General features: G+C 34.8%; 1 protein-coding gene across 11 annotated transcripts in view; it reads right to left on the reverse strand.

The window, feature by feature from the left end:
* Window positions 1-15,708, reverse strand: part of LRRC6 (leucine rich repeat containing 6) — a 106,150-nt gene that overhangs the window by 61,855 nt on the left and 28,587 nt on the right. For 9 of the 11 annotated variants that reach the window (XR_004244435.1, XM_032133707.1, XM_032133699.1 and 6 more), the window contains 7 exons: window positions 13,478-13,645; window positions 11,302-11,379; window positions 9,265-9,437; window positions 8,114-8,313; window positions 6,838-7,023; window positions 3,985-4,062; window positions 1,242-1,307 (listed from right to left, as the gene is read on the reverse strand). Coding sequence is in view for 10 of the 11 variants with exons in the window: in XM_032133707.1 (XP_031989598.1) it covers window positions 1,242-1,307; window positions 3,985-4,062; window positions 6,838-7,023; window positions 8,114-8,313; window positions 9,265-9,437; window positions 11,302-11,379; window positions 13,478-13,645 (949 nt within the window). In the remaining variant the exon portion in view is untranslated. Of the gene's footprint in view, window positions 1-1,241; window positions 1,308-3,984; window positions 4,063-6,837; window positions 7,024-8,113; window positions 8,314-9,264; window positions 9,438-11,301; window positions 11,380-13,477; window positions 13,646-14,640; window positions 14,809-15,708 lie in introns of all 11 variants that reach the window. The other 2 variants (XM_032133760.1, XM_032133690.1) reach the window with 2 other exon arrangements.

Here is a 15,708-nt window from a genome sequence, read left to right on the forward strand (position 1 = left end):
TTAATATGGAAATTAATCTATGTGCTATTTAAAATTGTGAAAATATCCTGCTACTTTTCCTTCTGAGGGCTTTACTAATAAGTTTATAATAGAAGTTCCCTTTTTTATACAGAATTTGCTGGAAAACAATGAACAGGTATACTTTCCATTCCCAGAAAACACAGTAATTTTAAATCTTTCAAACAAAATTTGTGACCTGTAAAAGCTCCACTTTAACACCTGCTCTTCACCATGTAACACCTGATGTGACTCATGTGAATGCACAAGTACATATTTCCCATTTCCCTTCATTTACAACATTATTTTACAGGTGAATTTTTCAAATGTTTTAGTCTGCATTTCTTACAAGTGAGCACAGACTATTAAAATATGGACTGCCCAGGGTCCCAAACTGTTCAAGAAATAACTGTATATGGCACTTAATGCCATGGTGTAGTTGATGAGGTCATGATGGGCCAAAGGGTGGACTTAATGATTTTGAAGGTCTTTTCCAACCTAAATGATTCTGTGATTCTGTAGTACATCCAGCAATTTACTGCACCTAAATAGATTTTCTGAGGTTCCAAAAAAAATCTTAAAAGTCAGAAACATAGAGCAAATCTCCTTTGAGGGAAATTAATGAGTTTCAAAGGAAGAACTGAAGAACGGAAAAGGTCATTGTAATGCTTAGCAGTATATGTACTATCTAATAGTTATCAGGTCTCCTTGTCATATTTTGCCTGGTTCAACCAAATTTCTTCCAGGCAATGCCCTGGTAGAGTTCAAGAGTTAACATGAGCCATGGACTCTTTCCAGTAAGCAAGGAAAAACGACAAGGCTACCCTACCCAGTCTCAGGGAAGAGAAGAATTTAACTAGAAGCACATGAACTGTACTGGAGCACTTCTAGGGCCAAAGGATGAGCAAAAAACCCACTCCCTACAGACCTTATCTGCAAATGAAAACTGGAGAAGATTTTACATAATTATAAAAAAACCAGGTGTGGAAGGAACCTGCCTGTGGACTGAAAAAAACACCAGATCCCAAAAGGACTCTTAGACACAGTCCCCATTCAGGATTAAAAGAACAGGTGAAGGGCCTTTGGCTTATTTAGCTTCATTTATTTGGCACAGGCTTCAAGATTGGTTCCATTATCCACTATGTTACTTGTTTTCCTCTTGGAAAGTCCCCGTAACAGAGAGCAGTATAACTGAAAGTATTACATCTTATGAGTGGCAAAAATTAGGAGGAAAAAAATCTGACCTGTAAACAGCGAGATCCAAGATGATCTGGTTGTTTTCTTCATCATCTTTCAAAGAGAAATGAAGCCTAATAACAATGACAAGAAACACCTCCAGGATAAAATACTACTGGAGTGAATAAGCAAACATTACAGCATAGTTCAAATGTTAGCAATTTTAGATGAATACAAACACCATTTAGACAGTATGTCACGTGATCATTTTAGAAACAGTTGCAATTTTCCTATGGACAGAAAAAAATACTGGAATTTGAGCCAAGGTCATTCTTACATTTATTTTCTGTTCTCCCTACTCAAACCACAAGGAAAAGAAAAAAAGAAAAACCTTTGTTGAAGGTCAGTTAAAATTAAGCTCATTCTGTCAATGCAGAACGAGAGACATCTGCTGGTGAAACCTGTCTGCTCTATTACATCTTCATAGAAAAAAACAGTTCCAAAATGCATGAAAAACACAGAACTTTGTCACTCTAACCTTATGGTATGTTTAAAATAATGCATTTTTGTTCATAGCAATTAATTTGCCCCAAGTATAAATATCTGTTTGTACATTTCCAAAGTAAAATACAATTTGTGTAATATCCTTGATTCTATAAGCTTTATATTTGTTGAAAATGAGCCTGTAGATTGTATTAGCTGCATGTTTGTGATCTGTTAGCTGTGTTCTTAAAATTGAGAACGAATCTTACCAGGTATAAATTGGTGTCATCTATTACTACAACTGTTAGGAGATCTAGTCTAGACTTACAAGTTCTCCTCATATGCTCAAACATTTCCCATGTATGAAAGCAGAGAAAAAAATGGAATAAAATCACCTACAAATGAGAAGCTTTTGATAAATTAGTTATTAGTATAAAATGTAAGGGTTTTGCTTAATATAATTTATCTGGGCTATTTCAGTGACATTAAAATACTTAGATATGTTGGATTCAGGTAATGGAAAGATCATCAGATGTTAACAGATTAGATGATAAACTGTTTCAGCAATGAAAGTATTTGTCAGATATACTTTTCACTCTTTGCTCTCCTGTATTCTGATACAGTAAATTTGCAAGAAAGTTTACAGAGGTTGTAGTTTATGAGTTTTTTTAATGGAAAAGTGCAAAGACTACAAAATAACTTTATTTCCTGTTCAGGCTTTTTGTCTTACTGCATCACTGATTTTGAGAATCCACTAACACATGAAGGGAGAACAAAAGCACAGAATTATAAAATTTTCCAGGAGGAATCTTAATCAGAACTGAAGAAGAGAAATAGTCTGTCCTCAGCAGCAGGCAGCCATTCCTCTTGTTAACCATCCAAAAGAACATCAGAGAAGCTTGGACATTTTTATGGACATGAGACTTCCACATTGAAGCAAAAACTTTGGAGAACACCATCTGCTTACTGGTATCTCTTTCTTTATGTCTCTCCAATACACTGCCAGATTGCACTGAACAGCTGTGACACTCTTATTGAAGCCATGACAAAAAATCCTCATTGGTCTGGCTTTATGTGGGCACATCCACGGACTAAATTCAGAAAACTCGGGTGACACAAACAGGGATGCTACTAACAGTGAACTCTGTATTTCTTCTAAAAAAGATAGCTACAGATTGAGTCTAAATGTCTCTGCTTTTTAGAGGCACAATCAACTTCTATTAACACAAGATTTAAATTATTTTAGGCTTGTCTTTTTTGGATTAGAAAATTATATATATTTTTTTTTTCAGTCAACACATTTTTACTGAAAAAGGTACATCAATACCATGGAAAGTGTCTCCCGGTACAGACAGACTAAACGTGGCTCTACATGACACTAAACATGACACTAAACTCTTCCACTACCTTTAATTCTCTCTGTTCTACTGAAAATTGTGCACTACCAGTAATTCCTTGGACTTGCAAGGATTTCTAAATTTCCAAGATTTCGAAAGCAGTCTTCATGCTAATTATAACCACGTTCACAGATTTGGTTTTGCAGCTAAATCAGTCTTAAATGGAAAAACTTCTTCAGAGGACAGCAGAGAGATAAGTGGCCACTTTCTTATCCCAGTCTCCTGTAGGAAGCCCTGTGGGGAGCTATTTAGAAGGAAATAATGTTTGGACACTGCCTCCTGCTTTTCCCTTAGAAAGTGAAGTTTTGGTTCAAGTAAAATAAATGGCTGATATCCCTGGAAACTCATTCCAAAACACCTGAATACCTAAGTGCCTTTGTCAATGGTAAAACACAAGACACTTCCCTGTATCCCCATCCTCTGCTGCTGGAAACCTCACTCAGTGTCACAGGGCATCTTGCCACAGAGGCTGATTATCCTTCCCAGTTCTGCCAGTTTTACATCTGTCATCAGAACACAGAATGATTTTGTCCAGAAATATTGCTGGGATGTATTTTTCCACATTTAAAGTGGCCGCTCATACACATTTATCTTCAACAGTCAAACCAGTTAAACTTTTTCCACTATTAGCAAGATGCTCCAAGAAAGAGCCTTACCATAGAAGGGAAAAGACTGAAATATCTTATATCTTTTACAGAAAAAAAGTTCTTCAATCTTTAAAGACAAAGATGTTAAATTAAACAATCTTCAACACTTTACTAAATCTTGAGTCTTTTTCCAGCACCAGAACATAAATTTAGAATACAGTTTTCCCACAAGGAATATAATACTGCAACAAGAATTTTTCAGCCCTCTTATTTTTGTATTGTCACATATCTTGAAATAGTTGCCCAAACCAACTACAGATATTAGACTGTTTAACTTTACATACTTAGGCACATTCACATTCAGAACTTTTCCTTCTGCAGTCATCAATGTCCAAGGAGGCTTCTCTCTCTTTTTTGCTTCCCTTAACAAAACAGAAAGAAAAATTGTTTATGGTAATGGTTAGAACTTTGTTATTATTATGTTTAATAGCACAAATAAAGAAGAGTATGGCAAGAAGTAAGAATTATCTGGTATTTGATGTTAAGGCTATAATTTATTTCAGGAAAAAAACATTGCATCACAGGTCAAATTACACATTAAGAGTGTCATCTAAAGATGAGCAAATGATTTGTAACATCACATCTTACATGGACAATAACTTCTTCTGCATGTCACCATATCCATTATCAAACAGAAATATATCAAATTATCTGGTATACCACATGAAAACCTGGATGGCTTAAACGTATGAAATGGGACATTTTTTCTAGTTAGGAATGGTCAAACTCATCACAAGGTCTTGCCACTGATAACTGGTTTGATGTATGGGCAAGCAATTCTAAAGAATTTTTATTCATGTTCACTTGATTACTCCCACTGAACAAGTGCTTGGCCTATCTCCAAACAGCATCTGTCTCTCAATCACTATTCTGCTCTAGTAAATAGAATTCTAATGGTCAAAAGATTATAAGCAGCATCAAATAGGATACAGTAGGGCCAAAGGGCAGACATCTAGATTATTTGTTGATGCACATACTACATTTTTTGTTGTGTTTTTTGTTCAAAAAAGGCAATTCATATTCCTGATGTATCGATGATGTGTTGATATATTTGTACTGATATATATACTATCCATTTCCAGCTATCAGCAATTAAAACTACATCTGATTTTCATTTAGTGCAATAAATGAGCTACCTTAGATTTATCTGCCCAAACAAAGCAGATCACAGTAAGATCACTAAGACTTGTAATACTGGTATTTTCCTGTGTAAATGTTTAGATTATGAGTAAGGGAAGGAAGAGTAAGGAATCTTAGTAACATGAAAAAGAAAAGTCTGCTTGCACCTAAGTAAAAATATGGCTGTTTTCTTTAAAAATACAGCAGTGTAATTGTCATGTTGCATTAATTCACTCTTCAGCTGGTCACTCTAATGGGTATGGACACTTCAGCCAGCATATTAAAAAGGAAAACATTTCTCAAATAAACCCCAACAGTAATGCACTGCTTTTTTTTTGTTCCTGAACCTATTTCTTACTATAAGTTCAAGACGAAAATTTCAAAGGAAAATCACTAATGAGGGATATAAAGTATTTTAGATTTATAACATCTTGGGGAAAAAACATAAAAATAGATTTGGTCTATAAATACAATGGATTTGAAGAAGAAATAAAAACACTCAAGTAGAGCTACTGGAACGACTGCGTAAAACCAATTTCTGTTTAAGAAAGACAATTATCCAAGTATTAAGTACTATTCTATAATATAAATCACCTTTCATGTGGGATTTGTGGGCTGCCAATCTCCATACCTGAATTTCTACACTCGACACTCAAATGCAAAGTGAATGAACCACCACTCTGTTCCAGAGATGTTCTAAGAAACACCTCACAAATTATATCCTACCACCTGTTAGCTCTTTTTAGTTTGTTCTCAGAGGAAATTGTCTACTTATGTGAACCATTTTAAGGCAAATTTGCTCCTGTCATAATCATTAGAGTCTACAATTTGTTGAACTTTGAGCTGACCTGAGTGGCCTTGTTCTGGCACTGAACATCTAAAGAAGATACTGTGAACCTTTCTCAACAGCAAATCAAAATGAGCCATGAAAGGATTTTTAACTCCTTTAAATGCCTTGGAAATTTAGAAAAAACCAGAAATTAATTATTCTATCTTTATTAGAGCACTATTTGGACTCTCCTTGAATTCTTTAAGGGAAGCATTTGGAACACATTTACTTTTGACTAGAGCAAGGCACTTCCAAACACAGCAGAACTCGAACTGGCTAGAATCTGGGTTTGACAGTAATTCTTCCAGAAAAGTGCTCGAACTTGAATTAATAATAGCAATAAGTTATGCACATTTCCAGATTTCTTGGAGAGTTCTCTAGGACTGACTTTTTCAATACTTAGGCTTGACAAAACTTTTAAAAAGCAGGCCCTTAAAAAGAACAACTAAAAGAATCTCTGGCACAAATCAGGTTATGTAAGAGAAAGAAAAAGAAAAACAAAAAGACATTGTTTACAATGCTTGTGGAACTGATAAGCCAGCAGCAATAAAATACTGGGGTTTTTTTGCTAGTATCTGCATGTATTTTTCATGTTCAGCAAAACCAGTGACAACTTTATAAAGTTTCAAAGGCTTTTCAGGGACCAGACTTCTTCAGATTCACCATGCCAAAGAGCACTGGTAACAGAAAAATTTTATTACTTGTGACAAATATATTTGATAAAGAATAAGAAAAAATTTCTCAGTTACATAGAAAAGGTGCCTGAAATGCCACTTGTGCAAAAAACTTGTAGCATGGCCTGTATGGCATTTACACAATACAATCTGCACTATGGAAAAATGTTTTTAGCAGATTGTTAAATGTTGAACTACACCAAACAGTTAGCCGACAGAAAAGTGAAACTTCTAAACTCCATAAAATGGAGTTGAAGCGAGAAATTATATTTAAAAACTCTATCAGAGGAAAAATAAAATAAAGAGTACCTAAATGAAGTTTAGAAAATGAAAGAAAATAAAATGAACAACCTGAATATTTAATTTAGATTGTATAAGCCTATTTTAACAAGCAACAGGGATTTAAGCTGTCAGTTCACAGTAATATTTAATGTCAGGCAGTCACCTGCCTGTTCTCTGTACCTTTGAAAATTTCTCCTTCTTCAATTCATCAAAGATATTAAAACAAAAAATACCTTATATTGTCTTTAGCTCTCCGTTTTTCTTCAATATATCTGTGAGTTTCTAATCTAGATTCTGGAGTATATGGTGTAGGCTCCTCCCAAAATCTTCTGTCTTCTTCATCATTTTCAGCTGTTCTGCATGTTTCCTGCTCTCCAGCTCCTTCTGCCTGATTGGGTTTTTCCTGCGGGGAGTCTGGGCTACACAAGATCACTGAAATATTATCCCAATGAAATGAAGGAAGAGTAACTTGCTAACAAATTACCTCAATAATATTTTTTCAACCCAATAATAACTGTACAATTCCTGCCAAGAATGGTATCTTATATATTTGGAGAACATTCTCTGCTCTGCTTCTTTTGTCAATCAGCAAAGCATATTTTGACATAATGTTTATCATTTACCTGACTACGAAGTGATAGTATGACTATACCTAATCCCCTGAAAACCCTGACAGATAGTTCAACAGATTTAATTTCAGAAGCAGAATTTTCAGATATCCTCACAACTTTCAGGTGAGAGAAAGCCTTCAGTCCATGTGCTATTTAAGAATTCCCAATATCAGGCAGCAACAGATTAGAAATTTATAAGGTAGCAATGAACATCTCCTCAAATGGCATCTTAACACCTGAATCATTTTTTCTCCCTAGCTCTAAGCTTCTGTAAATCTCTATCAATAGAGAGAGAAAACTAAATTTATGATACAGGTGTGATCTATGAGGACAAACTTCTGCAGGCAGCTTCATGAGACAGTGTCTATTGGATTAAAAATAAGATGGGTAGCCAGTGCAGTAGAAGATGACCCCAGACAAAAATCCTGCTGCTGTCTAGGTAGTATCAGTGACATGAAGTGGAAGAAGTAGGAAAATCCACACCAAAGGCCTGCAATATTCCATTTCAGTCTTCAGATGTTATAATGCTAAGGCAAAAGCAATTATAGGTGAACAGCTGCTTTCTCTGGAACCCCTGCTTTACCTTAAAAAACAATTTCCAGCTGTTCCCCTGAAAGAAACTATTCATTACACTGTTTTGGCACCCAGACAACTTAGCTCGGAGTGAGAGAAAAAATTATATTGAACTGTGTCTGCAGGTCAATAATAAATTATGCATGTAATTAATTATATTTTTCATTAGAGATAACATGCATGAGGAGAAATAACTGCTTGAATCAACAATAAAGATGAACAAAACTGTTAAGTGGAATTATATAAACTCTTTAATGAAAAAAACCAAATTTCTGAATAAAGAAAGAATCATGTTTACTCACAAACTGTTGCTGTTTACTGTTACCTGTCAAATCCAAACTTAGAGTCCATCTGTTTCTTTTTCTTATCCTTTCTTTCTTGCATCCTTCTTTGAGCCTCTTCCTTTTCTCTGACCCTTTTGAGAAGGTAAGCTTGTTCCTGTTCTCTGATTTTCCATTTCACTTCTGGATAGTTTTGAAGTGCTTTAATCCTCTCTGAACGTTCTATTTCTTTACTATCCAAATACTTACCAAAGGGGGAAAAATCGATATAAATATGTGAGAAATTATAAACATACTCAATCAATAAATCTATTAGATTGTAGCTTAATTTTGATAATTAAGTTTTGTCTATAATTAGAAATGCATCTTTCACACATCCATAGCACTATGTGAGTTATACTTTATTAAAAAGAATTAACAATAACTTGTTATTCAGATCTGGAAACAGTTTTGTGTGTCTAAGATCAGCTTTTAGCATTTTCCAGGAATTTTAATTGGTCTTATTAGATTATACAGTAGAGAGAGTCCCTTCAGCCATCTCTGGTATTTGTCTGACTGATTCAGCCCAAAATTATTTCTTTTGATGTGTTAGTTTACTGCCAACTGAGAGAGTTGAATCTACTAAGTTAAGCAGTGCCTGTGCTTCTCTGAGGGAAATTGTGAGAGCATATTTCAGGCCTGGGACTGTTTCATTGACAGGAAATCATTACATCAGTTCAGTCATAGCACAAAACCACAATCTCAAAGTATCTATTTACAGCCAATGCAATGTAGTGCAATTTTACACCCACTTGTATCTTTCTACTGTCTTACACTGCAGGTTTGGTATATACTGTTGGAATGGTACCAACAACACACTAACCTTCTGCAATCATGCTAATAATTTAAAAATACATTGTATATATAAAAACAAATGAGAAAAAGCGCCAGAACTGTACAAAGTATTTATTTGAAAAAAAATTTAAAATAATTTTGTTTAAGGATCGCCAATAAAGATGACAGAAATGTTAATGAATAATTGTGGTTCCATCAAAATAGAACCAATTATTACAATATTGTAATAATTTATTCTTTGGAATAGAATTTAATTTCCTGTGGACATTACAAAAATGTACAGGTGTTTATTTAGTTTAGGGTAAGTATGTTCAGTTGACAGCACTAATTTTTTATTTGGATTTAAGTTTTAAAATCTTACTTTTAATTGATGAAGAGTTGCCACTACAAATTGTCTATAACCTTCAAATTCAGTACATGGGTTACCCACTAGAAACAGTTCCTTCAGATGTATATTGCATTTTAGAGATGCAATACTGGAGAGTTCACCAATGAAATTGGCTGTCAGGTCAAGTTTCTTCAACTCTTCACAGCCTGTTTGAAAGAAGCCTTAATTCAATTTCTCCATAACATAAATGTACACATGATATATATATATATACACACGTACACACTTGGATATAACTGTCTCCATTTGTGCTCTGTAAACTGGTTTCATTCTATCAGAATACATCTTTTCCAAGACTCTTTCTGAGTGAAAGAGTGACTCACAGCTGAAGTTTATGAGCTCACAATATTTACAGGAATAAAACAACCTCAATAAAATACACAATACCAAAACATTATTGGTTTTATCAATATCAAAACTTTGTGGACATTTATAGATGAGCTTTTAAATGTTTCATTTTCAGATAAGCTGGATTTCGTTTTTAACATTCTGATTGCCTTGATACCCCTTCTCAGCTATGTCTCAATTACATGGCTAAAATCCAATCCAATTGCTTAAGGACAGTAGGGTCAATTACGAGTTTCATTTCTGTGTATGGTAGTATTATTCAATAATAATAAATATATTATTCTAATAAATAAAAAATCTCTGGCAATATTACTCAAGTACAAAGATAAGATCTCCCAAAAATTCACTCCAAGTTAGGTTTTCCACTGTGTAGACTCAGCTATCGTTGTAAATACTTTATCACTGGTTAAATTGCAAATACTGGTGAGAAAGTGTTTGTACTAAAACAATTCATTACAAACAGAAACTCTAAATTAGGTGACAAAATGCTCTGGAAATTCTGATTTTTTAATTTATCAGCCTCTCCTTTTATCATAGTGTGTCCATGAATCATAACCTTGACTCTAAGAGCAAAAAGTTTAGCAGAGAGTAAACTCAGCTTTGATTCACATCACTGTAATCATCTTCCTTTCCTGGTCTGTTTGCTAAGTTTTATGCACATTGAGCTGTAAGAAAGTAAACAACACAGAACACTTTATTAGGGGATTTAAATAACCCAAATTTGGCAAAGGCCAATCCCAAGGGTTGTAACTCCTGAGCAAATGACAAATCACAGTAATAAATAATGGGGCCTGATAGATGAATTTAAAATTTAGTGGCATGAAAACAAATGCAACTTTCTCAACAAATTCCCAAATACATACTACACTACCTATTTCTTCAACTTTTTCAAATCTGTGTTTAGACTATTTGCTTGTTTCTTATTTAAGCCATCCTCTTGAACCAGCCTGCAGACTTAAAAACACAAACTAAACCAACCAACCACCCAAATAACCAAACAAAAGAAAAACAAACCAAAACACACACACACACAAATAACCAACCAACCAACCAACCAGTTTGTTTGTTTGTTTGTTTTAACAGTTCCTTTGTCAAGGTGGCTATGTTAAAGATTCAGCAACTGGCCTAATCTGAATCAAGAAACAGAAAATAATTAAGTCACAAATTATTCAAGTAATATGGAATGTGTTTATGGGTCGCTCCAAGTCTTAGGTTTTAATCTTGGAAAATGCCAGATTTTGCACATGAAATCTGCAAAAGTGACAGTATAAACAGGATTAAACACAGATAAAACAGACAAGATTTCAAGCAATGAAAGAAAAGCATCCTCTGAAAACCTCTTCAAAAAAAAAACCCAGACCCTCAATGCAACCTGTGCTCAGCACAGAACCTTCTTGTGTGTGACACTTGATTCCTGAACTGAAGATGAATTGAAACGTGATCCAGAGACATTTAGGAAAGTTCAATGAGAAAAATTAAGCAGTAGGAAGCACTTGCTACAAAGAAGCATTTATTGAAACCCGGTACCCAAGGATCCTCTAAGTATCCACAAAATACCCCTACAGGTGGACACGATTAATGGCTTCCACCCTCTTTTACACCAAGTCACAACTTAAGCATTCAAATATGAAAAGACAAAATGGCTTTTTTTCAAAATCTGACCTTCCAGATTTTCAATTCTTTCAATGTTGTTCAAAGCCACATTTAAATATTCCAGCTTCTTTAGTTTGCCCACATTTTCTGTAACAAAACATAGATGGATTGTTTCAGTTTTTAGCACAGGAAAGGGCATTATGGTTTCACTTGCTTACTTTACTTCAAAGCAACAATGAAGCAGAAAAAATAAGACATACAAATCAGAATATGTACCACATTACTGGACATTAGTGTTTTAATATTATCAAAAAGACAAAACAGTTTTCTGAAAACACAAAACTAAAAAGCAAAAAGAAATAAGGAAAGTTATAAACACATTTTTATCACAAATCCATAAAACACATATCTAATTCAAGAGGAATGGCTAAAAAAGCATAGTGAGACATTCCATCTTTGGAAACTTAAGATATCTACAGATTCAGTGACATGAATCGTACCACAGTTTTTTAAGAACTTGGAGAGGTATTTTCTACATACTTCACAAACAAATGATGACATTAATTTCTCAGCAAGAACTTGTGCAGCTTAGTTTGGATGTTTGTTTTTGTTACAATATTTCTGTAATAGCAGGGCCTGTGCACATGATGATGTGAGAGAGCTGAGTGTAAGCCAGTGGAATCATTCATACACACAGTGGATGCCGGACAACCCCCCCTGCCTGCTCACGAGGCAAGTCTGATCTTGAGAGCTGCAGAAATGTTTTCTTTAAGAAGAGAAAAGACACAGCCCAACAGAGCCAATATAAACCTGTATAATTTCTCTGTGTTATTCAGAAGCATGGAACTGCTGTGCTCTCAGCAAGGACATGCTGGTATCCACCGGGAGGAGTAACTTCTCAACTTCAATACTTTGTAATACAGCCCCTGTTGACAATGCCTTTGGTCACCACTGTAGTGTGGGGAGGGGTTGGTGGTGCTTCTTTTGTTTTTGGTGGGGGTTTGGGGTGGTTTTTGTTTTGTTGGGGTTTTTTTTGGTTTTGTTTTTGTTTTGTTGTGTTGTTTTGTTTTGGGGTTGGGTTTGTTTTTTTTTTTTTCATTTGTTACTAAGGTATTACCTTGGAAAGCTGTTACATTATACAGGAATATATGAACCACCAATTTGCATACTTTTTCAAGTCCTACAGTTAGATTATGTTAAGATAAAAATTGCTTGTCTCAAAAATGAAATTGCTGAAAAAAAAATTGTGTCGAAAAAGCAACAGTCTGAATACAGTATCCTGTACTAACTTGAAGGAGGCCCGAGTGTTGACAGAAAAACCACAAGATGAAATCTTGTGCCTTATTAAGGACATATTAATAGAGAGAAAACCAACTTATTTTAGTCCCTCCTTTGATGGGGCAAAGAAACATAAAGCAGTTTTAAAAACTTAATTCTCTCTGGGAGAAGATTCCTTCACTTTAAGAAATGCATGTGTTATCAGCAGAGATAGAGTTTCCTAATGAGTCCCTTGAGAGAACTTAAAGGATTTGCCTACAAGTTCTGAGCACAGAATTTCCTCCTAAAACCTTGGTATTTTTTTCTTCCTCTTAAGAAATTTCAAAGAGATATACAAATATAATTTCTGAACACTTCCAACTTTTTGTTGTTCATCTACACAATATAAGCTTTTCCAGCCCAAGGATTGATGTCACATCTTTCAATATGGAACATATGGACCTATCCCACAAAACCAGATCATATGAAATTATATCTTCTCCTGTGGTGCAGGAAGACCATTGAGGCTTTGTTGTAGGAAGTTTGGTTCATGCACAAAAGCAAGTATTTTATCTGAATAAAACTTATTTCAATGTTAACAAAACCAATATGATTTGCATAAAAATGGAATTTAAAAATGTGCCTGGAAGAGCTAATCCTATGATATCAGACACCATAGTATATGGTAAACTCTTTGTCTCTCTGCCACAAGATGGGATATTTAAACTATATCTGAGTTTAGAAATTTTAATCAATAAAAGGTGTTTCACACTCATTTTCTAGTGACTTGTATCTCAGTAGTATATTTTTCATTCAAAACTTCTCTTGCAAATTTCTGCACTTCTTAGAAATTTAATAAAGAAACCAGGAAAGGAACTCTTGTTAGGATCACAGTCCCTTAAGTATAACAGAATACTTTTTGTTTTTCTGATTTCAAAATTACACATGTGAATCCATTTTAAAACAAACATCTTGAGAAAAGACTCACCAATTTTTGGAATCAGGTTATTCTGAAGATAGAGAATTTTTAAATCTCGACACCATTTGTCAAGATGCTCTAATTTTTCTATTTCCTGCTGATGTAAAGAGATTTCTTCCAGCGAAAAAATTTCACAGTTGTTATGTTCTGCACGTCTTCTAATAAGATCTTCAGTGACTGAAAGAAACATTAGATGTCATATCTCCCTTTAATAATTTTCTGCCATCTGAATTATGAGCAAATTATAAAATCATTAAAATATTTTGTTCCACCATACCAAATAGCCTGGTAGGAATGACAACAAAAATAAAATCTGCAAGAAAAGATACCAAGTACCAAGTAGCTTCAACCCACCCTGCCACAGTAAACATCTTTTGTGAAACACAATCACGTCACCTGTAACATTTGGAAAGATCCATATGAAAACTGCTGAGTCTTCCATAAGAATGTGATACAACCCTTGCAGAAATTAATCCAGCAGCCACTATTTTCAGCATAGCTTGGGTTGCAGATTGATTCATGTAGACAAGAAGTGGAGTGCTTTATGCTGTTTTATTTCCAGATGCCAGATGTTCACATCACAGATAGCAGCGGGGGTGGGGGGGAAGCAAACTACAGTATGTCATCATGTTCTTCCACCAGCACAGTGTGCACAGTAATAAGCAGGATAAATGCTGAAAGTGGGCAGATATTTTTATGCCATAACTAATTCATGCTTATAAACGTTTATGTTAGAATGAAATGTTATACCCAGTATTTCTTAGGCACTACCAGCTCATCAGAGCCAGCAAAGGAGTTTCGGTGGCTGAAAAACACCAGAGACCTGGGTTCAGAGTTATCATGTTGTAATATTTAATGCCAGGCAATCTTTCAAACAGTGAAAAGGCTCTGTGTAAGGAAGGTAAAGAAATTCTATGAGAACCAGTGCTCACTCCTGAGCTAGATGCTAGAATTTTCGTTTCCAGCACACTGGACCAAAAAGTGCCAGCATTTTCCTCTCCTGAACTACAGTGAAGTACCGAGGGAAAAAATAGGGTTTTATCAAATTAGCATAGGTATTTTCATGATTTTTAATGCTGAAAAAAGACAAGCAAGCCTTTCAAAGAGATTATGAGGGAAAATAAGTAAAAAGAAAAATCATAAAAAGATCTATGAAAACAAACTGTTCCTACCGTGCATTAATTAAAAGTACTCTTTCACTTCTTTGTCTCAGGGAGGTTTTGTGAAATCATCCAGTTTTATCAGTGGTCCTGGAATGGCTGCAGACATTCACACAGACCAAACTATGCATCAATACAGCCCAAACTCACACGTGTCTGTGCAGCTCCTCTACCTGCAGTCTTTGGGAAAAGGGTGAAACTGGTTTTGTTTATATTATATTAATTATAGATGCCAAGGCTTAAAGTTCCCTTCTGCTCAACAGAGTTTCACCTGACAGAATTAATTTACAGAATTAAATGTGGAGATACAGATATTGATCAAAGGGGGGAGCCTGTCAGCACACAAATCATATTGGGAAAGGTGTCTTTGTCTCTCTTAACCACGTTGAGCAGGTTTGTTGCATCTGAACAGTCATCTTCCCTCCAACTTGAACTTGATTAAAGTAACAGAGAACAGAGGGGAAAAAAGTCAATAATCATGACTAAATACTTTAGTCTTCACAGTAAATATGAAAAAAACATTGACATTTCTAGTGAGTTACTTGGCAAATCTGCTGGGAATAAAATGGGAAAAAAAAAAAAAAAAGTCTGCTTACTACTGTGTTTGGTGGCAGATTTTTCAGTGCCACTATTTCCAGGTAATTTTGAGCAGGAAAACAATACTCCCCAATTTGCATACATACACACTGGTGGCAATGTTATGCTCTATACCCTTTATACAAAAAGTAGTCATACAAACTATTCCTGACAGCTTAATTACAGCCCAGTTTCCATTTGCTGATGAAAATTGAAATTATTGTTGCAGCATTTTTGCAAAAATGTCCATTTTTATTAACAAATGATTTGCAAAGCAGAGACAATCCTTCACAATAGAAGCTACAGTGAAGCTTTAGAAACCTAATTTGGGATCCTATTGTAGGGAACTGACTGAATATTTGACATTTTGTATAAGATCTAGTTCATTTAAGAGGAATGAGGGAAACAAGCTTGCAAGAGATAACAAATATTATATAAAATTTTAAATAACAGCATTTCCAGGACATTGAAAAGACACACTGCACTCACTGAGAAGTTCATTAA

The sequence above is a fragment of the Corvus moneduloides genome, chromosome 1 (assembly GCF_009650955.1).
Source record: "Corvus moneduloides isolate bCorMon1 chromosome 1, bCorMon1.pri, whole genome shotgun sequence".
Taxonomy (NCBI): domain Eukaryota; kingdom Metazoa; phylum Chordata; class Aves; order Passeriformes; family Corvidae; genus Corvus; species Corvus moneduloides.